Source organism: Pyricularia oryzae, chromosome 3 (assembly GCF_000002495.2).
Source record: "Pyricularia oryzae 70-15 chromosome 3, whole genome shotgun sequence".
NCBI lineage: Eukaryota > Fungi > Ascomycota > Sordariomycetes > Magnaporthales > Pyriculariaceae > Pyricularia > Pyricularia oryzae.
The window spans coordinates 232,048-255,953 of NC_017849.1; the positions used below are offsets into that span (position 1 = coordinate 232,048).

Genomic DNA, 23,906 nt, shown 5'->3' on the forward strand with positions numbered 1-23,906 from the left:
ATAAGGTGAATTTACTAACACTACCGCCCACATAGTGAATGGCAGAGGATTGTTTTACTTATTTTAGGGCTTTGTACGACACACAGGGGGGCATACGTTTCATGTGTCTTTTTGGTCCTTGTATTGCAGTTGACAGGGCGGTCACGTCTCGATCGTAAGATTACATGGATATGAACGCATATCCCATACTGCTCCGATACATGCTATTTAATACATAGAACATCTTAAAATGGGTAAGTAATATCAAGAGTTTCCTGAAAAAAGGATGCCATTAGTCAGGTCACCATGCAGACGCCAGCGCACGATTGGCCAGATCAGGTATATGACAAGGTAAATTTCTTGTATATTCCAAGTGCATTTGATGCTATCAAAATACTTACAGCACTCTTGGGATTGCGATGACCAACCACATATGCTGGTGAATGAAGCCAGATTTTTGAGAAATGTCTACCAAGTATATTCCGGAAGTCTGCGCATCTCAGGATGCGTGCCCACCCCCATGACCTACAAGTAAAGCGATGGAATACACGAGCGCGCAGAGACAGCTCAGCTCATGATGGCACTAAATGACTGCGAGCCATTTTATATGATCTTTTGCAGGAAAACAAATGCGAGTGTTTGACCTGGCTTGCCTGAAAGTTGCGCCAAGGTGGACAACGGCTGGAGCATCAGATGACAGGTTTGACACTGCCTTCCGAGCCGAGTCCAATCAGATGAGTATACAACATTGATGGGCTCGAGGCTGGGAGCGCATATCAGTCGACAATGCACGAGTGTTGCACCTAGTCTAGGTTCTGTGGCATGGCCAAAGAACTACTTGCTGTGAAAGACGACGGTCAGGTCAAGACACCCGAACACCAGAATAGATGAGATAGCATTGTAAAAAAAACTTACAATGGATAAGTTTCTGTAGATCCGTAAGCATTAATAAATAGCAGTAGGATCAGTAAGTTTTTGCTAGACCTAGACGGGCGAACTGTAGGGCTCGAGAATCCCTGAACCTCGAAAGTGACAGACAGTACTCCGTACTTGTCAAAGCAGCCAGCTTAATCCTTACTAGTGCCTCCACTGACACTCGGATTGACAGATACAGTGTAGACCGTGGGAACTGACAGAGTTCCTTTCGCGGCAATAGAACCCGGATGTCACTGTGTTGGTTGTCATAACCACGTGCCTGTTGGTGAAGTTTGACAAGTAGAGCGTTGGCGGAAGAACTAGACGGGAGTGGAAGCTGACTAGATTAGGCAGAAGCCTCACCCAATTTCTGCATGACGTGACAACCAAGGTCGTGCCAGAGCCGTAAAGCCTCTTTGTTTGCTTGTTTGGTAAATAAAAATGAACAGCTGCCAATCCATTTACGAATCTTTTTGCTTATGCGCGGATCTCTGGATCATCTACCGGTACGTACGGTACAGTACAGTGACCATCGGTCGATATAACTACTGTTGCAAGCTGGGAAGGACGATAAAGCTGGCTGATTCCGGCGACAAAGATATAACCCCTAGAGAAAACAGCATTACCAAATGCAGTCGCACACCAAGTGAGATGCCTACGACATAGGTATTAATTATTAATTACAAAGTGTTCCATTGAAGGTTGGTCTTTTTGGTCTTAACCACGTGACTGACGACAAAATTCGACGTCATTTTCTTGACATTGCTTCTACCCCACCACTGATCTTAGGTACCAGGCAAGCCGGGCACCCACCTAGGTAGGCAAGGTAGGTAAGGTAGGTATTAGCCGCGTGCCGTTTGAACTGTGTTTTCGCCGTGGAACTGCCCCAGCAAACTTAGGAACCTACGAGCCAAGAAAAAGTTTACCAACCAAACAGGCACCTACCTAGTCATTTACATCGTCCCATAATCTGTCAATTACGAACAAGACCGAGTACGTGAGGTCTCTTTAAAATACAGTACGTACGTCGATACGAAAAATGACACTCGATATCGATATGTGCCCTGGTGCATATCAATCTAAAGGCCTGGCACTGGTAGATCTTATACAGGGGTAGATGGCCTTGCGGTACAACATAGCATACTGATACATGCTCTCCTTTTGCCCAATATCCACATCGAAAGTTGGATCTCTCTGGGCCCGCCCTCGGAAGTTATCCGACACGCAAGCTGCGCGTGTCACGTCCTCTCAAGTCACGTGGTTTACCGCAAAAAAGACTAGCAGCCTGCGCCATGGTAGGTACTAGGTCAAGCGCGAGTGCCGATTTCCGTCCGTGGAGTACGTAGGGACCGCTAGGCACGTCCCTGCAGATAGGGGTACCTCAGGGTCGTGGGGGAAAATCTGCGCGGGCCGGCTTTTTGAGTTGTTTTTGGTGCATTGTTCACCTTCACCAGATTTGACAGCCGACAGCCAAGACCTTCACACCTTTAAGCGAAGAAAAAGGGTCAGTCACCGCCCATCCGAATTACATACAAGTTCCGTAAGCCAATTGACTGGGCATACCCCCAACGGGGCCTTTGCCTGGTTGATCAATTTGGCGTTTCGGCCGATCGCGTCACCCTGAGCGGCAAAGACGGAACGGAAGTCGCTGCCGAGGCGGCGTGCGCCAAGTCATGTGTATGGGGTTAAACTCGGCAGGCGTCGTAAGCAAGCGAAATTGAAATCACGAACCAGAAACTGCAGCTAGCGTCCCTGGCACCCTTCGTGCCGCAGCCGGCGCGGCTCCTTTATGCTAAAATTCCTACGGAGAACAAACAAAAAGATAAAGCAAAGGGGGCTTGGTTTGGTTTGTTGCCGTCGCCGTTGCGAAGAATCGGGGATTTTGCCAATTTTTTATTATTATTTATCATTTGTTCTCTTCTGGTTATTATTTTGTCATTTTATTTTTGGGCTTCGTCGCATTCGCTCGTGCAGTAATCATTTTGGATTGCTAGCCTTGCTCGAATGTTTGTATTTTCCAGGCGAATGAATCGCCTTTCCCATAGGACACCACGAAACATAGCGCGCGATTGATTGATTGACAGACGGAGAAACAAGAGGAGGAAAAAGGAAACAAAAAGCAGAAAAAGAAAATCAAAAGGCCTGGTCGTCGTCACTGGCCAAGACTCGACCATGCGACGCCTACCACTGGCCGCAGCACTGACCGCGCTACTGCTGCAATCAATTCCAGGTGTCGTCGCTGCCGACGACCCTCCAAAGGACGACCCCGCAACATGCTCAAATGTCACCATCTCGAGTGCAGGTGACGCTCGCCACATCGCGAGGGCCTGCACCACCATCGTCGGCGATCTTCACCTGTCGCCGGACCTCAACGAAACCGTTGCCCTAAATGGCATCGAAAAGGTCACCGGCAGCGTCCTCTACAGGGGCCGCTGTCAGTTTCAAGGATACACAAACCTGCCGACTCGGAGCTCTGCCGATCAATGCGGTGACATACCCGAGCCCTTCTCGCTGCGGAGTACGTCGCTGCGCGCAGTCGAAGGCAACTTTACCATCAACACGTGGCTGGGCCTGAGCAACATTGAAATGCCACACCTGCAGCGAGTCAGGGGGGAGTTTAACCTGCGGAGCCTAATGAACCTGACCCAGCTCGACGTCACCCGCCTGGCGCGCGTCGGCGACTTCAACCTCGAGGCCCCTTTGCTGCGGGACCTCAAGCACGACGGCCTGGAGGGCTTCACCAAGGTGACGGCGAACCTCACCGTGCGGTCCGCGGACCTCGATTCGCTCGACAGCCTGCTGAGGCCGCGCACCAAGCCAGTCGACAAGTGGCCCGAGCCCGACGACTGGCCGCTGTTCCGCACGCCACAGTCGGTCGCGCTCTACACTGAGGACATGTCGAGGCTGGCCAACATGACCGTCGCGTGGCCGAAGCTCGTGACGCTGTCCATCAACCCGAATTTTGTCAACGAGACGGTACTTGGGGCCGGAGTGGCCCCGCGCCTCGTGCTCGGCTCGGCCGAGGGGAACTGGACGACCATGTCGATCCAGGATTTGGTTATCCAGGGCGTGGAGTCGCTCGAGCTGCACTCGTCGCTGACGGGGGGGTTGGTGGATGGGCGCAAGTTTCAGCTGGCGTGGACAAACACCCAGGGTAACTTCAAGGTTCCGTTCAGCAACTTGACCATCCTAGACGTGTTTGGCAACGACAAGATGGAGTCAATCGAGCTGCCTTCCTCCGGGGGTATGGTGCAATACCTTGACGAGCTCCAGCTTTCCGGCAAGGGGTTACTAGTCGACAGGCTCGTCTGGCCCAAGGACAACATGTCCACGGTGAAGCTGACGGGGAAGATCCAGGAGGCTGCATTGTAAGTTTCTTTCCCAGGTCGAGGTCTAGGGCCTGTCCGAGTCTACATATTCTGCGACCTGCAAACAGCGAATACCTGATGACTAACCCCTACCCCACAGCGATCCATTTCTGCAAGACAGGAATCCAGCCGACGTCAACTCGACGACCAGACCTCTGGTGAAGGACTTTGCAGTCACGGGACATGCAGGGTCCAACTTCAGCTGTGAGCCGTTTGACAGGCTAAAGGAGCAAAAAGTCATTACGGGCGAGTACAGATGCTCAATCCAAAGCGCCGCCTCGCGGTCAGTGTCGGCGACCTTCTCAACTACGACGGTGCTAGTGACAGTCATGTTTCTGCTGCTGAGCTGAGCGGGAACCCAGCCCAGGTAGAGAATAATGATAATGATACCATTTATAAGTCATTTGGTTGTTTTTTTGTGTTTTCGGGCATCATCTTGGCATACCCCAGTTTTTGCATCACTTATTTTGGTCTTTTGTTTTCTCTGTTTTTATTGTTTGCAGGATTCCCACTCGAGCGACCTTGTTGAATACCTAGTTTGTTTAGTGAGAACATTTCGTCAATACCAACAAAAAGAAGCCCGCTACACCTATTACTGATCCGCCTTTCAAACTGGAGGTTTGCTTGCTGTTTGGTGCTAGGTAGCTCTAGGCGCTAGTGAGGCCTGATCGAAGCAAAATCATGACGTCACTTGATGCGCGTCACTTCCGTCACAACAACGAAAGATATCTCGGCTGTTGACAGCGTCCAGGGAATAAAATACCTAAGGTACCTAGGTAGGTAAGGTAGTTACCAAACGATTGCGACCATAAAAGACTTCTTCCTATACTCCCGGGAGATAATCACTCGAAAATCAATCGGTCACTTACCCTACCTACCTAACTCAGAAGACCACCACTACAGAACCAATAATGCCTGCTCCAGAGATCACCGAGCCAAACCCACCACCTCTGCCATCCAACATCCCAGACAGTGCCAGCGAGCTCGCAGTACGCAAACACTTGCCTGTGAGCAAACTGTCCGAAGATGACCTCGCCGGTGTCAAAGAGTTTCGCCGTGCGGCGTGCTACATCGCCGCGGCCATGATATTCTTACGGGACAATGTCCTCCTCGCAGACGACCTCACAGTCGATCACATCAAACCGCGCCTGTTGGGCCACTGGGGTACCTGCCCCGGATTGGTCTTGGTCTGGGCGCATCTGAACCTGCTGGTCCGAGATCATGACCTGCACATGATCCACGTCATTGGCCCAGGCCACGGCGCCCCCGCAGCGCTGGCCGCCCTCTGGCTGGAGGGTTCGCTGGAGAGGTTTTACCCCGGAGAGTACGATAGAAGCTCAGAGGGCCTAAAGAACCTCATCACGAGGTTCTCGGTCCCCGGCGGCTTTCCCAGGTAGGCACCCGACTCTGTCGAGAAACTCGTCGATTACTTGGACGGCAACACTGACAAAACTCTTCGTACCCCGTCAAGTCATATCAATGCCGAGACTCCCGGCGCAATCCATGAAGGCGGAGAGCTCGGCTACGCTCTATCCGTCTCGTTTGGCGCCGTCATGGACAAGCCTGATCTCGTGGTCGCCTGCGTTATCGGAGACGGTGAGGCCGAATCTGGCCCCACGGCCACAGCGTGGCACTCGATCAAGTACCTTGACCCAGCCGAGTCGGGTGCCGTGCTGCCCATTCTGCACGTTAATGGCTTCAAGATCAGCGAACGTACGATTTTTGGTTGCATGGACGACAAGGAGCTCGTCACGCTCTTCACGGGCTACGGGTACCAGGTCCGCATCGTCGAGGAGCTGGATGACATCGACAACGACCTGCACCAAGCGCTCGAGTGGGGCCTCTCCGAGATCCGGAATATCCAAAAGGCAGCGAGGTCGGGAGAGAAAAAGCCAATCGTCAAGCCGAGGTGGCCGATGATCATAATGCGAACGCCCAAGGGCTGGTCGGGACCGAAGGAGGTGGATGGAAAGGTTGTGGAGGGATCCTTCCGCTCCCATCAGGTGCCGCTGCCCAAGGCTGGAAACGACGAGACCCAATTGGAGCTGCTGCGGGACTGGCTCGCGAGCTACAAGATCGGCGATCTGCTTGAGGACGGTGGCAAGCCCATCCGGCGGATTACTGACACCATGCCCCGCAAGGATGAGCAAAAGCTGGGGCAGGTCAAGGAAACTTACGCGCCTGAACCAGGCCTGGAGGCAGTCGACTGGAAACCTTATGGTGTTGAGAAGAAGACGACAGCCAGCTGTATGGCGACCACGGGCAGCTTCCTCGATGCCGTGTTTCAGGCAAACCCGAACCGTATCCGGCTCTTCAGCCCGGACGAACTTGAAAGCAACAAGCTTCACGCCATCCTAGACCACACGCAGCGCAACTTCCAGTGGGACGCATACTCGCGGGGTAATGGCGGGCGCGTAATCGAGACCCTGTCGGAGCACCAATGCCAAGGTTTCATGCAGGGATACACACTGACAGGCCGGACGGCCATCTTCCCATCCTACGAATCCTTCCTCGGCATCGTGCACACAATGATGGTGCAGTACAGCAAGTTTGTCAAGATCGCCAAGGAAGTGAAATGGAGGGGTGATCTCAGCAGCATCAACTACATCGAAACTAGCACTTGGGCGCGGCAGGAGCACAATGGCTTCTCGCATCAGAACCCGAGTTTCATCGGGGCGGTGCTCAACATCAAGCCCGATTCCGCAAGGGTCTACCTCCCGCCCGACGCCAACTGCTTCCTCAGCACAGCGCACCATTGCGTAAAGTCCAAGAACTACGTGAACCTGATGATCGGGAGCAAGCAGCCCACGAGGGTGTACCTCTCACCAGACGAGGCGGCAGAGCACTGCAAGGCTGGAGCTGGCATCTTTCACTTTGCGTCAACGCCGGCCGAGAATGGCGGAGACAAGACCAAGTCGACAGCAGACCCGGATGTCGTGCTGGTCGGCATCGGTGTCGAGGTCACTGCCGAGGCCGTGGCCGCGGCAGAACTCCTGCTAGACCTGTGTCCGGAGCTCAAGGTACGGATGATCAACGTTACGGACTTGATGATCCTTATCCCTGAGAGCCGGCATCCACACTCGCTGTCCGATGATAAGTTTGAAGAGCTTTTCACGGCCGACAAGCCGGTGCTTTTCAACTACCACGGCTACGCAACGGAGCTGCAGGGACTGCTGTTTGGACGACCCCGTACGGAGAGGATGACGGTCGAAGGTTACCGCGAGGAGGGCAGCACGACGACTCCCTTTGACATGATGCTTGCCAACTGCGTCAGCCGATTCCACCTTGCCAGGAGAGCCATCCGCGCCGCTTCTTCGTCGTCCGCTGTCGACAAGAACAAGCTGGACCAGGTGCTGAAGGAGATCCAGGCCAGGGAGGACCGGGTGAGGAAGTATATTGACGAGAACGGCAAAGGTACGTAAAGAGAGCGACCAATCATGAGTGTGTTTTGGTGAGAGGGCGTCGTAGTGTGGTGTCGAAGATTTGTGTGCGACGATTTAGTTTCGGCAGATCGAAGGACAAAGCAACTTGAGACGGCGGGCAAATTGGCTAACTTATTATACCTTTGCAGATCCGGAAGAGATGTAAGAAGGTTTAGTAACAGGGTTGAATGCTAGTCCTAAATTGGGTGGGAATGGAGGCATCTATGAAATGGGGGGATGGGAGGAGAGGGGTAGTAGCCGCACTCGTCTTTGCAAGACGTGTCACAAGAGATGCCATGTCGGTATACCGAGGTAATATGGAGAGAAGTCGAAAACATCGCAACGCAATTATCAAGATTCATGACATGAATGAGAAAAGCTTGACTAATCAAGCTGTATGCGAATATGCTTTGTAGGAAATGACTCTGTGAAAGCCGCTAGCGCAGAAACCTAGATGAACGCCATTCGTAACCTCCAAACCTGGTTGCAAGCACGAGGGAAATAAAAAAAAAAACACCCACGACTGAATCGCTCACGCAAAGGGACACCCGCCCCTGGGCATCTTTAGCAGCTTCTTTGCGTTCAGCTCAGCCTCGTCCCAGCCCTTGCCGCTGTGCTGCCTGGGGCCGGCGTCCTTGAGCAGGTAACCCTCGGGCTCCATGCCCTTGTCGCCGGGGAGGGGCTTCCCGATGAGGCGAAAGTACAAGGCCTCGGGGCCCCAGCGGTTCCAAAAGGTCGGGCGCACGTAGACGGGCAGCCCGGCGTAGGTGGTGAAGCAGCGCCTGCCGTCGGGGCCGACGTCCTCGGCCGGGTCGTAGCTGCGCCAGGGAGCGTAGGGCGTCATGCGCGGCAGCAGCAGGTGGCGGCAGGCGTAGCGCTTGAGGGCGAAGCCGCCGCGGGTCACGAGGCGGTAGGCGCGCGACGGGGTGGGGAACTTGCAGGCGGCCAGGAAGCGGTCGTTGAAGACGGAGTACACCAGGTGCTCGACGTGGGGGTGCAGGAAGGCGGGGAAGTCGCCCTTGATCAGGTTCACGGTGTGGACGGCCACGTCGTGGTTGGACTGGGCGGGCAGCATCTGGGCGCGCTCGTAGGCCTTGCTCCAGGCGTACAGCTCGTCGTAAAAGTGCAGGCCGTCGCGGAAGCCCGCGGCGGCGCTGGGGAGGGGCGAGAAGTCGATGTCCATGGCGGTGCCCATGCCGTGGTGGAAGACGCCAAAGGCGCAGCGCTCCATCTCGGTGAGGCTGCGCCAGTCGTAGAGCTTGATGGCGTCGACGGGGTCGTACATGAACAGGCTCAGGACGTAGAGCAGGTCGTCGTTGGAGATCTTGCCGGCTTTGATGTAGACGCTGTGCAGATAGTTGAGCCGGGCGTAGGCCTCGGCGCTGCGGGCTGTGTCGGGCGCGTTGGCGTAGATCTCGTGCATGATGAGGCTCGTGTCGGCGTAGCGGCGGCCCACGTTGTCGCCCTGGCCTAGCTGCCGGGTCGCCGCCAGCAGGCGCGAGATGGACGGGATGCCGTAGGTGCGCAGCAGAGCCATCTGCAGGCCCAGGAGGACCATGGTGGGGAACTCCCAGTCGGAGAGGCGATGCAGGATGGCCTGGGCCTCGTTGTTCGTCATGGCCGAGTAGGGCTTGTGGTCCTTGCCGGCCTCGGGACCATACGGGAACCGGCGCCGCAGGGCGTTCGACCCACGGTAGCGCAGGAGGTGGACCAGGATCGGGTATGCCACCACCGCGGCGGCAACGTAGGGTAGCAATTGGTGGTAAGAGCCGGTGGCGGCATCACCGGTGTTGACCACCATCGTACCACGCGCTCTCGCCGCCGCCGCCTGTAGCGCCGACTGGGCTACATTGCTTAGGTTAGACAGTGCTGCCTCCATCGTTGTTTGGCGGGAAACCCGATCAAGCCGTGGAGGCCTTTTGTTGGGGGTTGCGCCTGGCCAGCACAATTGAACGCAATCGAGCTTTGGGCCGGGTGCGATTGAGCCCACGGAGCGGGACAAGACGGATCACCTCGTGGGCCTTGTGCAAAACGATATACCTACCCACGGATCGCCAGGAGATAAAAAATAAAGGGAGTTTTATTTCTCAGCACAATGTCGTTCGTTGTCGCAGTCGGAAGCAGAAGAGGGACCGGAGACAGGAATTTTGGATTTTTCAAGGTTCACGTCGCAAGTGAAATGGACAAGTCGAGGCTGGGCCGATTGCATTCTCCCCGTTGAACCCTGAATTGGGATCCATTTTCGGCCATTTTGCTCGCTCGAGCAGGGAGGGTTTCCTTAGTGGGTTGTGGCTGTCGGTAAAATGTTGACCGACTAACCTAGCACGGAAGACGCCTTGCTGCAGAAGAAGTGCACTGCATCAAACGGGCTAGCATGGAAACGAGTATCTTTTCTTGCGCAAGGTGGTATGGAGTGTACGGAGTATACCTCTACCTTAAGGTAAGGGATAAGGTAGCGAAGACTATTGGCGGAGGTGTGCCCAGCCCAACAGAGGGAACCCTGCCCAATTGGCCCCTGGGGTTTCACAGAAGCTGGAGCTCGCATTCCTCCTACAGTGTGGTTTTATTAAGCACCAAGGACCGGCTGGGCTACGCTACGCAAGCTTGCCAAGCTACTGTGACTGTGACAGTCAGCACGGTAATTCATCCCTTATTAATCAGAGCACACACTCCAGATCATTGGGGGTGGGGACGGGTGAGCAGCCTTACCGTTTGCTCTACAATAGCAGAGGTACGGAGAAATAAATCCATGTGCCTTTTGTCACTTTTCCATATGCCTCTTGTGTCTCAGGCCATAAGACGGGCTGTCACCGAAAGCTGAGATGATGAACAGTAAGTACCAGAGCATAGTTTCCTTGGCGGTCGATACCACTACCGCGGGGTTTAAAATCCATCTGATCTCATTCTTTTCAATCTCGCTCGAGTCAACCGCTTGTCATCCGGTTTGACTCGCTAAATGCTGTTTTTCATTGCCGATCAAGAAAAAGCAGTGAAAAATCAAGCAATTCACAATTATGGATGCAGCGCGCGTCAGAACCACCAAGCGGTGTGGAGTAGAGACAAACAGCTGAAAAAACAACTGTGGATTAGATACAATGGGGACTCGCTGGAGTCTGTAGGGCTCCTCGTCACCTAGACCGTGGAGTTGGAGGGGTAAATTGGTCAGAGTACTAGGAACTGCAAGAACGGTTTATTACAAGGACATGGCATGGAGCCGTCCGTTACGGGCTATCACGTGTAGCCACGTGTGGCGCACACGTTGTTTTGGTACTTTTATTTAGCTGTCGACGTCATTTTACTCGTGGGGCAGGCATCATAAACGGGAAACAAAAAGACACAAAAGTCACCCAATCCCAAGACCAACAACTCCTTGGCAGTCAATCAACGTACCCAAGGTGGTAAATAAGTGTTCTCGATGCCGCCCTCTGGGGGTGTGGGTTCCATCAATACTGCGAATACCGGCCACAGCGATGGTTCCGCTGGTACCTCAAGCCGAAACCAAGCTCTAGCTCTAGATTCCCGGAGTGGCACTCATCAAGATGGTGTCCGGAAGCGGCGAAGGATTCCGCGGGCATGCGACGACTGCCGGCGAAAGAAGATAAAATGCGACGGAAAGCGGCCATGCACAAGCTGCGCAGAATTCAGCTCCGGTAGAGAAACCTCTACTTGCTTTTTTTTTTAACAAAAATTTTAACAAAAAAAAAAAAAACACTGATCTGTCTGGTCGCCCCTCTTCGGAACAATCCAATTGACCAATTGCTTCGCCATCAATAGAATGCACCTACAATGCCCAAGTCGTCCGTCCAGGCCCCGCCAAACAGGAGGAGCTCGAAAAGAGGCTCCTGGCCGCCGAATCAATCATTCGTCGCTATCTGCCCCAGGTCGACCTCGCAAATTTGGGCAGCGCGTCGCCCCTGACTGGGCCTGAACAGTCGCGCGATCAATCTGCCAGCGCCGATGATGCTGCAGACGGTCCTCGGTTTATTCCCATGGTGGGGAGTGCCGACCAGCTCGACTTTACCGATTCAGGAGAATACCAATTTCATGGAATCTCGTCGGGCGCCGCCTTTTTGAGTCGCATCTACCAGCACCTCCCAGGCCTTTTGAGGCAGGACTTTCAGATGCCGTTTTTGCCGCGGCCTAGTCGTCCGTTTGACGCGAGACCTCTGGAGCTACCAGTGTACTCGACAAACTCGTGGAGGCAGGCAAACCACGACTATTCCCAGCTACCTCCCCGTGATCTCGCCCGCTCCCTTTGCGAATGTGCGCTCAACTGGGGCTCCTGCCTGCTCAGAGTGGTCCACGCACCCACGTTCTGGGTCATGCTCGATACGCTCTACAAAGAGCCCACGCAGCTTGACGCGAGCCAGCAGCGGAGATCTATTGGCCTGCTGTTTGCAGTCATGGCTCTGGGATCCATGTATGACGTCGACGAGAACGATCCTAACAATCCAGACCACTATGCCGTCGCTATAGAACGAGGGTAAAAGTTGAACCACTCCTCGAGACATTTGCCTGTAGTTGGGGTCGCCTCTTTCTGACCTGTCTGCCTAATGCCAGTCACAAGTATTACACCTCGGCCCGGCTTTTCTTGCAGGACATCACCGAGTGCTCCGACATGATAACCCTGCAAGCCATGGTCTTCCTCATCCAGTTCCTACAGGCGACGGGCAACCTGAATGGCTGCGATACCTTGATAGGCATCGCTCTCCGTTCCGCCTTGCGCATGGGTCTTCACAGGAACTTGCCTCACATACCAATGTCGCCCATCAAGGACGAGACAAGGAGGCGGGTTTTCTACGCGATACGGCAGATGGAGATCTACCTGTCGACCACCCTTGGTCTTCCCATCATGCTGCAGAGTGGAGATATCGACCAGCTTTGGCCGACCGAAGTAGACGACGAATACATTCTCGAAGACGGCATCAGGGCGCCGCCCCCGGGCACGCCCTCATTTCTTGAGGCCTTCAACGCCCACCTGAAACTGATGCGAATCCTGGTCAGTGTTGTGGAGCATCTCTACCCGCCGAAAGAGACGAACAAAGGACCTGCAGATGTCAGCTACATGATCAGTTACGCTCGGGTCAGAGAGATGGAACAAGCCCTTCACGATTGGCATGAAGAACTGCCCAAAACCTGGCGCCCGGGATCCGAAGAAAATACAGAAATTACTCGGTACGTGCGTTAAAAAAAAACAAAAACGGCCGATGCTTTCTCTCAACTGTCTATTGAAGATTGAAGAAATCCCCATTCTTGGTGCAAAATCCGATTGAAGTTCTAACACGATCCCGTGCAGAGTCCGAATCCAGTTGCGATTCGCTTATGCTCATATCCAGCTCATGTTGTACAGGCCATTTCTGCAGTACTATTCGCGGCGAGCATCGGCCAACGAGACAGCCAACGAGCGCTGCTTCGCCCTTGCGACTGCCGGAATCAACGTATGCCGAAACATTATCCATCTTGGGCTCGAAATCCGGCGACAGGCAGTTCTGTTGGGTCCGTTTTGGTTCATTACAAATACCCAATTCTTTGCCATCCTGGCCCTGGTTTCATATGTACTGTATAACCACGACAAGCCCGAGGCGCCCAAGCTGTTTGCCGAGGCCAGATTGGGCAAGGAGTGCATATCGGACCTGGCACAACGGAGTCTGGCTGCTGATCGGGTTACTGTCGCTCTCAATGTTGGTGTTTTCCGTCCCGAAGGCGGCGTCGTGTTTCTGCGCAAAAAGAAAAAGTACATTCTAACAATTGTTCACTCATATCGTCACAGTCACTTTTCGACAAACTCCCAGACCGGTCATGGAGAACCGGTGATCAATTGTCGACAAATAACCCAGATTTTGACCCGAACCCCCGGCCTGCTCAAACCGACAAGATCAGCCCCCTTGCACAGGGCAATATGCAAATACCGACCCCAGCTGAGAAGGACCCCTCAAGAAGCCTCTCTACTCTCCATGAGCATGGGCCAACGACGCAGCTCCACGCCCCGATGCACAGCCAAGAACAACAACTGGCACCGGAGAACTTGATGGACTTTCATTTGGAGAACCCTTTTGCATACCCTCTTTTCGCGGGAGACAGGCCCGAAGACAATGGGTTTTCTTTGTTGGAAGAAGATGGACTGCAGTTGCCATTTTTCGATCTGCACACGGATCCAGCGGGCCAGCTATTGCAATCCCAAGATCTTTTGTTTGGAATGTCTACGGAGCAAAATGATCCTCTCTTTCCATTTTTGTAGGGGCCTGCACGAAATTGGCCATGGATAAAAAGGGAATTCATAAAACAATCTCAGATTCTCAAGTATGGGTATATGGCAATAGGACGCAGATACAGTAGACAATAACGCATCACAGACTCTCGATCCATCACAATAATAAACTGGGGGACAAAATAGCAGGCGAAGCTACTTGTCAAGCGACCCACGACCGGCTTCACAAAGCTGGATCGAGCGACCCCATTCTGATCTGAGGAACTGCGATGCTGTGAGCCTCCTAGACGGCACAGGATCGAGCATCGAGTAGATGACGTTGCGACATTCGTCCTGGCGAGGGGGAAAAAAAGGTGCATCAGCAAAGTGGCTCAGCTGCTAGACTAGTATATTGGCACAGCAAAGTGCCAAAGAAAAAAAAGACAAGGGGAAACGCAACGTAACACATACCGTCTCCAAGGCTTCGAGTGGCGAATAGCCCTCTTCCAGCCGCCTCCCCAGGACATATCTGTTGTAGCCCTCGTCGTTGTCCGTGGCCGAGTACCAGAGGTGGCGAAAGAGCCTCATGAACATGTAAATGACGCCGCAGGCCCAGACGTCGGCGGCGGGGCCGTCAAACTCGTCGGCGGTGAACTCCTCGGGGGCTATATAGGGCCTGGAGCCGCGAGCGCCGGCGACCATGAGCAGGCGCTTTTTGCCGTCGGCGGGGTCGTCGTCGAGGTCGTGGACGAACTGGCTGCAGCCAAAGTCGCTAATCTTGAGCAGGCCGCGGGCGGTGAGCAGCAGGTTCTCGGGCTTGAGGTCGCAGTGGGCGACGCCGACGGCGTGCAGGTGCTCGACGCCGCGCAGCAGCTGCTTGGCGAAGCAGTCGGCCTCGACGCGGCCCAGCGGCCCGGCGTCCTCGACCAGCGACGACAGGGTGCCGGCGGCGCAAAACTCCATGACGGAGAAGAAGCAGCCCCGCTCCTGCAGCAGCTCCAGCGTGCTGACCACGTTGGCGTGCCGGCCCACGCCGCTGGCGATTTCAAACTCGGCCAGCGCCCGCTCCCGCAGCTCCTCCGTGCTCAGCCCCGTCCGCTGGTGGAACTCCTTGACCGCGAAGAGCGCCTGGTCCTCGCGCCGGTGGTGGATGCTGACCGTGCCGTACGCCCCCTTGCCGATCACCTTCCAGCGCCGGCCGTATTTCTGCTCCAGCCCCGGCGATGTCGCGTCGTCTGCTACACCGCCGCCGTCGTTGTTGGCTGTCGTCGCTACCACTCGCGTCGTCGTCGTTGTAGTCGCCGTCGTGGGCGATGGTTCTTCTGTTGCCGTCGCCGTCGACTCCCTGTCGTGGCCTTTGAAGGCGAGACGAGAAAGCATCTTGCGCATCCGCCCCGAGTCCTTGCGCACCAGCTTGCTCCATGGTCTGGGCCCCCAGGGCTTGGTCGTCGAGTTGAGCACATGGCGGTGACCGCCTGGCAAGTTGGCATCTAGACGGGTGAATTTACTGGACGCATCGCTGGCCGGTAAACCTTCTTTGAATCAAACCCCATGAAAAAAATGGATTGCACGCCAGTGTTAATTTTTTGTTTTTGTTTTTTTTTTGCTACAACTGACAGTTGACTGCCCGGATCCGTATGTTTCTTGTCGACGGACGTATTTATTGGGTGAGGCGAAATGATGAACTGACCAGGAAACATTCCTAAGACCTTGAATTCCAGTCCAGGGCAATGCCACAATTCTCTAGATCTAGGGTGAGATTAGGTTGTACAAGCCTAGTACTGGCTCGGCTGGGAAATCTCGCCAAGCTGGGACAGGACATGTGTATCACGCCCGGCCCCCTTATTTGCTTCTTCCCCTGTGGCTGGCTCGGGGCATGATTTTCTTGTTGGCATTTTTTGTTTCTCTTGTTTTCTTTTTTTTCTTTTTGTTCCCCAGCTCCATCTTTTGACGCACGCATTACATGACGGCAAAGACCAGCGAGGACCGTCTATGGAACAAACACGCCCGTACAAGGTGTCTAATGATTGGCTTCCTACGGGAACCAGACCACGCGGTAGGGCTTGGCAGCTTGATCTTAAGTCCGGGTTTCCGCCTCCAAGCACTGCCATTGGCTGATTCCGGATGACCGGACTTTAGTTGTGGAGCCTGTGGCGGCCTATCAATACCTTGCCGGGACGGTCCGTGGCCCAGAGGACGGGGGACTCGATGGTAACATTTTGCGATGAACTGGAGGAAGAAGGAGGGAAAAAAAAGACACAAAATCCAGAATTTCAGCTGAAATAAAAAAAAAATTGGTAAAAAAAAAACCATGTAGCATTCGAAAGTGAGGCAGCCCAATGTCCCCCCACTCGACTCTTGCTGTGCTGCACCCTTCCCAATCCATTAGTACTCCGTATGCTATGCATGTACCCCTCTAAGTTTAGGCCTCTCTAGCCAGCTTATCTTGTCAGCAAGCTGTAGGGCATGCTAGAGGCACTGGTTTCGGTTTGTTTTTATCGGAGTTTATCTGATTTTTTTGTTGTTTCCCACGTTGCTATGCTCTCCAATTCTCCATTGTGACCAACCAGAACCGGAAGGAAAATCCGAAAGGAAGCTGCACGCGAGGGTTTTATGTGGGATAGAGATGTTGTTATTTTATCTAATTTCCATTATTTCATTAATTCCCCCCAAATAATACACAGCAAATACTTTTTGTTTTGTTGATTATCAGCTAGCAAAGAGTAAGACTGGATGATTACAAGTACGTTCTTGGCACCCGGTGCTGCGTCACCCAACCATGTGCCCTGGACATCACTTGCCAACCGAGTGCTGCATCATTATATCCTCATCCTCGCCCCCTTGAGCTCGTCCTACCATTCATAGGCGGTTGCAAACTCTTGTGACGTCTGTCCCGACGTGCATGGTATTTTGCAGCCCTGCCCAAGACGTCTTTCCATCCTTGCAACTTGCAGTCTGCCAGTCTCCTACATCACCCGCAGCCGCAAGACCCTGGTTCCAAGATGGTCAAGCTCATAGGCGCCATAGGAGCGTGGAGGCCGAAGCTAGATTTTATTGCACTGCACTGTAAGGCGTTCTGTCCATGATGGTATGATACCAAGTCACATTGCCTTTGTCCAGTTGGTCTAACCCTGTACTCTTCCTAGATATCTGGATCATCTTCTGCGCCATTTTGGGCTTCATAGTCCTTTATCCTCATGGCAATGTTCCCGCCATAGACGCGCTATTCTTTGGCGCCAGCGCCTCGACCGAGTCGGGTCTCAACACGTAAGTTGCAATGACCGCAAGGCAGACATGGCGATTTGTTTTGACTGATGGAAACTATAGAATCGACCTCAAGGAGCTCAAGATGTATCAGCAACTCTACCTCTATGTCATCCCCATGATCACAAACCTGGGCTTCATCAACCCTTTTGTGGTTGCCGTCCGGATATATTGGTTCAGAAAGAAGTTGAAGCAAATGAGTATGCAACCCAGCTGCCGTCAGTATCGATGATGGACCGTGGAGAGGAGGAAAACTGAAACAAAATCCCACCAACCAACCATTAGGGCCATCGATTTCACGACCTGACCCCGAGGCTGTCGTCTTGGCGCTGCGAGGTCACGAAGACGCCAAGCCAAGACAGGAGGAGCCAAGGCCGAGAAGCCCTTCACTGTTAGTAAAATGGCGCTTGGGGTTGCGATGGAAGGGGGGCTGTTGGGATGCAGCTTTCTGATGGTTTTTTTATGAATACCTAGGGACCTTGCAGTTGAAGACGAGGAAGACGACGAGAAAAAGACGAGGCTGGACGGCAAACCAATAGGCCCAGAGGCTCCAGACACGACTTATTTCATCCCACCTCCTCGGGAACGTGACAGCGGTGAGAACATTTTTTTTACATATGATACATCACTACCTGCGAGCCATGTTGCTGACAATCTAATGCAGGACAGCCATTCGTGGTGGTGGATCCCCGAAACGACGACGAGATCCGGCCGGCACCGGCAGAGCACATGGACAGCGAGGCCGGAGTCAGGCTGCGGCGTCCCATGACTGCGCGCGACGGCCCGGCGTTGACGACGGCTCGATCTCTCCAGCACGCCGCCAGCTCCGTGTTCGTCCTGGGCCCCAACAAGGCAGGGCGGAGAAACTCTGTCAGCTCTCGAGCCCCGGCCACGAGCAACCTTCCCGCGCTCTCCCGGCAGGTGACGGTTGGGCGGAACTCCAAGTTTTACAACCTGACGCCCGAGGATGAGGAGAAGCTTGGGGGTATCGAATATCGTGCCTTGAAGGTGCTTCTCAAGGTCACAATCGGTAAGTGCTTGAGATGTTGCAGGCTTGCAGCTTCCTGACCATGGTTGGTGTCAGTTGGTATTACTTGCTAACAAAATTCAACTCTTTGCAGCATACTTTTTTGGACTACACTTGCTTGGTATCGTATGCCTTGTTCCGTGGATTCACAACGCACCGGCCAAGTACACCGACTGGCTTGCACAGAACGGCCTGGACAAGACGTGGTGGTGAGTATTGAGTATCCAAGGGGTGGTTCTGTGGTTGGAGTAGAGGCTGTTATTCTTGCATTTTTTGATCTAATCATCTCTGCTAACGTCTTCCCCAGGGGATTCTATTCGGCCCAAACCATGGTTGACAACCTCGGCTTCACCCTCACGCCAGACTCCATGGTCACGTTCCGAGACGCGACGTGGCCGATGCTGATCATGACGTTTCTCGCGTTTGCCGGAAACACACTCTACCCGGTGCTGCTGCGGCTCACCATCTACGTCATGAGCAAGGTGGTGCCGGCGCGGTCGTCGACCAAGGAGGCGCTCCAGTTCCTGCTCGACCACCCCCGGCGCTGCTACACGCTCCTCTTCCCGAGCGGGCCGACCTGGGTGCTCTTTGTCATCATCGCGGCGCTGAACCTGATCGACGTCGTGCTCATCATCGTGCTGGACCTCGACAACCCGGCCATCAACGACCTGCCCATGGGCCCGCGCGTGCTGTCGGCGCTGTTCCAGGCAGCCTCGTCCCGCCACACGGGCACCTCGACCCTCAACCTCGCCCTCATCAACCCGGCCGTGCAGTTCAGCCTGCTGGTCATGATGTACATCGCCATCCTGCCCATCGCCATCAGCATCCGCGCCTCAAACACCTACGAGGAGAAGAGCCTCGGCATGTACAAGGACCAGGAGCTGCCCGACGAGAGCGACGCGTCGAGCTACGTCGTCATGCACTTTCGCAACCAGCTCAGCTTTGATCTGTGGTACATCTTCCTCGGCACCTTTTGCATCTGTGTGGCCGAGTCGCAAAAGATTTCGGATCCTGCAGAGCCGGTATGTTTTTTTTTTATTCTGACCTCCTGCCCCAATCGTGAAGAATATTTGCTGACAAGGTTTTTGCTTTCCAGGCATTTTCGGTTTTCTCCATCTTCTTCGAATGCGTATCAGCCTAGTAAGTCTTTTTCCTGCTCGACATGCCTCACATGGCTGCTACACCCAGAATTAGCAGGCTGACACGGACTCGAAACAAAAAAAAGCGGTACCGTCGGCCTTTCCCTTGGCCACCCGTCAGTCTCGGCGTCTCTATCGAGCCAATTTGGAATCTTTGGCAAGCTGGTCATATGCGCCGCCATGATCCGTGGTCGCCACCGCACCCTCCCCTACGCCATCGACCGCGCCATCATGCTGCCTGGCGAGGGCAGTGACGACGGCACTGGGCCTCAGGGCGATGCTTTACTTCGGGGTGCTACAGCCAGGAGTGAAAAGGAGGCTACCGATTAAAGACGTATTGAGTCTGTGAACTGTTTGCTGGTGGTGGCTCGGCCTTGGTATTTTATAAATTCACATGAAGACTTCCAACCTATTCTGAAACGTAGAAATCTTTTAAAAGTATAGTACGCAGAGTGAATCATTCAGCTACATGCTCTGCTTCCGCTTTCTCTCTTCCCACCTACACCCACTATCATTCGTCAGCGTCTTGGGCCATGTCTCCAAGCCTATTTATTGTCTGATGGGACAAGTCCTGAAGGGACCAGTCTCGAAATGACTTGATGCTTTGCTCGATCCTGTCGAGTCCGATTTTGGGCGGAGCAAAATCCGTCATTTGTGCTAGGTGCCCATTGGAGCCTTTCTTGGCAATAGGCTTTATTAATCAACTCTTTTGATCGTGGACGACCAATCGATTCAACAATAATTAGCCAGCCTACCTGTCGTTGAAAGCCGGTGTGGCAAGCTTGGAAAACATGGCAGCCTGTTGGCCCGGCCAGAGCTCAGCGTGTCGGGAATCGGGATGATCGACCCCCAACTTCCTTTTGTGAGTTACCATATCAACCAAGCTTCAACTCTGTGTGATGAATTAATTGGCAATGCTTACAAAGATGGGCTGCGTCCGATACTGACTCGAGTCAACCATGTTTGATCCGAATCTGCCTTGGTTCCGTACAAAGGCTGCATATGTGCACCACAATAACAGAATCATGGTTGGTTATATTACCCACGTCAGCTTCGGGATAGGTGTGGCCTTCTTGCTGTGGGTATTATTACTTGAAATGAATCTCCTGTGCAGCAATCTGAATGGAGATGGGGTGAGTATAGCAGCAGGCGTTTCGCTAGCAAATGCATGGTTCGTAAGAGCATCGTAGTCGAGTGTTACGATCAAGGTATCGGGGTAACCTGTTCTTAGGGTAAAGTACAGTGGGTTGAAGCAACTGAACGTTTAACTGGGTAACTGGGGTTCTCAATAATTGGGGGTAAAATTATAATCGTTCTCAAATAAATATTAAGGTTAACTAAAATTTGATTGCTGCTAAACAATCCTAAAATCGAATTTATTTACATGGTAATAAACGTACCTTATATAAATTATATTCCGAATGTAATTTCCTTAATTTTATTGGATTAGTGAAATTATTTCCCTTAATTTATTATAATTCCAAAAAATCACTGAAATTATTTTTTTGGCAATTACGTAAAATTACGTAATTCCTTTTTATATAATTTTTATTTTGCCGGTCGGTAATTTCTTTGGGCGGATATTGTTAAAAAGGGTGTAACCCCACCTAACCTCCCTAATATTGGCCCAATTATTTGGTTGTAATATTAAATTTCCTTTCTTTTGGCCAAATCCCTTTGGCCTTTAAATAATCCGTATTTTTTTAATCCTTATTTTGGTTTTTTTTCCTTTTTGGTTAATCTTTCTGCGCTATATTTAATCGCGTAACCAAATCTAAATTTGGTCGTTCGTCGACAAAACGCCGATCCGCCCTCTTTTTTTTTCTTGGCGTTAACGGTGGAAATGCCTTTTTATTCCTCGTATAAATTTCGTAGGGTGGCCAAATATTCGGTTTTTCCCCAGGATTTTTTTCGCTATATGGAATATTTGCGTTTTAATCGTTTTGGTTATAACATATTAGGTTTTTTTTTGCGAAAATCCGGAATATTGGCCTTTAATATATTCGGATAAAATCCGAAATAAAGGCCGTTAAAAAGGCGCGTCGTTAAATTAATGCGAAAATTAAACGCCTTCGAAAACAAAAACAAATATAATTTAAAAAAATAATACAAATTATATTTCGCGGAATTAATAATTTGGAAAAATTGGATCGGGTGGAACGTAAAAAGGCGAAATAGGAAAAACGTCGACAATTAACCCAAATCCTATTTAAAATATCTTTGGAATCGCTTTTTCCGGATTCCAATTTTATTTGGGATTCGATTTTCCCGATAAATCTTTTAAATTTTTTTTTATTGGATAAAATAAATGTTTTTGCGCAATATTTGGTTGGTAAGTTGTCCTATTTATATATTCCGATTTGGTATATATTAATTATTTTTCCACAGATTCGTTTAATAATATGGTTTCGAATCCCGTTCGGTCTTTAATTTTTGGAAATAATAGGTGGTATTTTCTTAAATTATCCTTTTTTTTGGCTAATTTATTCGCAAATCCAATTTCTAATAATATTGGCGGAATGGTTTTTGGCAATCCTGGAAATGGTTAAAGGGTTTCCAAATATTTTTTTTATATTTATAATTTTTCCATTTAATAAAGTATTTTATTTTGCCGTGGTTGCGTTTATAATCGAATATTTGTTTAACGTTATAAATTTGTTTTGCGTTAATTTCGATCGTTTTTTATATATTAATACCGTATAATGCCGGTTCCAGTAATAATACGTAAAATATAGGGTAAATTCTTATAATATTTGGTAATAATAACTTATAATTGGTATCGCTAATTTTTTTACTAATTTTAAAAGGTCCAAATTTTTTAAAATTAAATTTGCTATTAGGTCGTTGTATTTTAATATTGCGTCGAATAAAATAAACGTTATTTTTTTTTAAAGGATGGTCCCTTTATCCGATATTAATTGGCGTATTTTATTATTTTTTTTCGTACGAATTTTAATTTTTGCTGGAGTTTTTTATATAATTATTATAATTCGTTTATTTATTTATCGGTTCGCGGTGCCGTAATCGTGGTTTTTGGTTTTCCGTACGTTATAGGGTTAAATCCATAATTGGCGTAAAACGGGGTTATTTTGGTATTTTCGTTTTTTAAATTGTTATAAACGAATTATATTGTGGATAACAACCGTATTTAATTATTTTATTTGTAGTTTATATAATATTTTAGGTATTATTCCAATATTTGGTTGGCTCGTTTTATTTGTCCGTCCGTTTATGGGTGGAATATTGTGGATAATTTATAATTTGTTCCTAATTATTCCATTAGGGATTTCCAAAATTTTAATGTAAAAAATTTGTTTTTATTTATAATAATATTTTCTGGAAATCCGTAATTGTTAATAATTATTTGTAAAAATATATAGGCGATTTTTTCGGCGTTGCTATTTTTTTTATATAGTAGGAAATAAACGTATTTGGTAAATTTGTCCATTATAACCAATATACTTGTTAATTATATGCATTATTTTGCATGTAATAAGCCCACTTTTATTTGTATATAGCCAATTTTATTTAGTGCCGAAGTGGAGTGGGGAATGGTGGAATTCCGTTACTTTGTTAATGCAGGAATGCAATTTAAAGGTCAGCGAGTGGGGTTAGCTACCCTGTACCGGGTTTAATACCCACCCTGCACCTGCGAGTCAGCTACCCTGTACCGGGTTGAAAATTTCACCAAGTTAACGTTTAAATGCAAACCCAGAGATGGTTTGTATGCAAATGAGGGTGTTTTTTCAAAAACCCATACAAATTAGTTTTTCGGAAATTCATTCGCGGCACCGGAACCTTTTCTGGCGTGCGGACCCCCATTTCGATGTCGGAGAGTATGTAAGGGAAATAAAGCAAAATCTCCCCCAACCAATTATTTATCAGTACCAAAATTATAGTGCATTTCTACCTATTATTCAGCGCTTTTAGCACTGGTTATTTACCACGCCGCACCTAGGGTTTACCCCTATATCCCCTGTTAGCACCATTGTTATTAACAGGTTATGAGCCCGGAAAGGTTCTAGCTAGTGCACTAAAGCGCATTGTGCATTATTGGAAAGCCCTGTTTTCAGGCTTTAATTTGGTTATTGTCGCATATCCGCAGCACGTATATTGACGAAGATATTGCTGTTTTTGTGCAAATTGTTGGTTATAGGTGCTACGTTAGCACCTATCCCCCCTGTAATTACAGTGAGGGGTCGCTATATTAGCGTTTGACTCAGGCCCAATTTTCAGGCACTGCAGCGCTCGCTCGATTGCAAATCCCAAAATTTTTGGTGTGGTTTTTATGGGTTGTGCATCGCTATTGCGATTGGTTCAAATTTTTAGTGCGTTAATTAGGGTTTGCGCTAACGAGTCAGGGCCAAAACCCCTGTATTCGCCCGCTAATAGCCCAGTGATCCACTAACCGAACGCTGCAAATTACCCTGCAGGTTACCCTGCACCCACCTAGCGAATTGAACTTTCGATCGCTAGTGCACCTGGATCGGTACAAATAATACCAGGGCACCCATTAATTGTGGATTTAGGGATTCCAACCCTGTATTTTCAGTGGACTCGATCATTGAAAATAGCAATAAGCCCTATATTTGGCAAGTATAGGCC

The 23,906-nt window shown here is 50.9% G+C and overlaps 8 protein-coding genes across 8 annotated transcripts; 6 read left to right on the forward strand and 2 right to left on the reverse strand.

Moving 5' to 3' along the window:
- Nucleotides 1-285: 285 nt before the first annotated feature.
- MGG_16594 (uncharacterized protein) lies at nt 286-514 on the forward strand (the record flags this gene model as incomplete). The annotated part of the gene is made up of 2 exons (XM_003711175.1): nt 286-330; nt 383-514. 2 exons carry the CDS (start codon nt 286-288, stop codon nt 512-514), a joined length of 177 nt encoding a protein of 58 aa, XP_003711223.1.
- A 1,818-nt stretch (nt 515-2,332) lies between these two features.
- MGG_16595 (uncharacterized protein) lies at nt 2,333-4,973 on the forward strand. The gene is made up of 2 exons (XM_003711176.1): nt 2,333-4,262; nt 4,363-4,973. Exons 1-2 carry the CDS (start codon nt 3,067-3,069, stop codon nt 4,610-4,612), a joined length of 1,446 nt encoding a protein of 481 aa, XP_003711224.1. The 5' UTR covers nt 2,333-3,066; the 3' UTR covers nt 4,613-4,973.
- On the forward strand, nt 4,919-8,205 carry MGG_16596 (uncharacterized protein). Its single transcript, XM_003711177.1, has 3 exons — nt 4,919-5,655; nt 5,734-7,676; nt 7,834-8,205. The coding sequence occupies exons 1-3, from the start codon at nt 5,174-5,176 to the stop codon at nt 7,848-7,850; spliced, it is 2,442 nt and encodes an 813-aa protein (XP_003711225.1). The 5' UTR covers nt 4,919-5,173; the 3' UTR covers nt 7,851-8,205.
- On the reverse strand, nt 8,073-9,485 carry MGG_09117 (uncharacterized protein; the record flags this gene model as incomplete). Its single annotated transcript, XM_003711178.1, has 2 exons — nt 8,073-8,109; nt 8,221-9,485. The coding sequence occupies 2 exons, from the start codon at nt 9,483-9,485 to the stop codon at nt 8,073-8,075; spliced, it is 1,302 nt and encodes a 433-aa protein (XP_003711226.1).
- Nucleotides 9,486-11,011: 1,526 nt separating this feature from the next.
- Nucleotides 11,012-14,184, forward strand: MGG_09118 (uncharacterized protein). Its single transcript, XM_003711179.1, has 5 exons — nt 11,012-11,334; nt 11,459-12,167; nt 12,245-12,859; nt 12,981-13,365; nt 13,455-14,184. Exons 1-5 carry the CDS (start codon nt 11,100-11,102, stop codon nt 13,920-13,922), a joined length of 2,412 nt encoding a protein of 803 aa, XP_003711227.1. The 5' UTR covers nt 11,012-11,099; the 3' UTR covers nt 13,923-14,184.
- MGG_13349 (HAL protein kinase) lies at nt 13,922-15,861 on the reverse strand. Its single transcript, XM_003711180.1, has 3 exons — nt 15,562-15,861; nt 14,343-15,406; nt 13,922-14,225 (listed from the first exon to the last, which is right to left on the reverse strand). Exons 1-3 carry the CDS (start codon nt 15,569-15,571, stop codon nt 14,088-14,090), a joined length of 1,212 nt encoding a protein of 403 aa, XP_003711228.1. The 5' UTR covers nt 15,572-15,861; the 3' UTR covers nt 13,922-14,087.
- Nucleotides 15,862-16,323: 462 nt separating this feature from the next.
- Nucleotides 16,324-19,784, forward strand: MGG_09119 (potassium transporter). The gene is made up of 10 exons (XM_003711181.1): nt 16,324-16,937; nt 17,018-17,138; nt 17,199-17,335; nt 17,421-17,526; nt 17,610-17,731; nt 17,800-18,165; nt 18,257-18,371; nt 18,470-19,184; nt 19,259-19,302; nt 19,388-19,784. The coding sequence occupies exons 1-10, from the start codon at nt 16,874-16,876 to the stop codon at nt 19,629-19,631; spliced, it is 2,034 nt and encodes a 677-aa protein (XP_003711229.1). The 5' UTR covers nt 16,324-16,873; the 3' UTR covers nt 19,632-19,784.
- A 3,012-nt stretch (nt 19,785-22,796) lies between these two features.
- On the forward strand, nt 22,797-23,259 carry MGG_16597 (uncharacterized protein; the record flags this gene model as incomplete). The annotated part of the gene is made up of 3 exons (XM_003711182.1): nt 22,797-22,911; nt 23,069-23,137; nt 23,201-23,259. Coding segments are annotated over 3 exons (243 nt in total), but the record flags the coding sequence as incomplete, so codon positions are not given.
- Between the last annotated feature and the right edge of the window lie 647 nt (nt 23,260-23,906).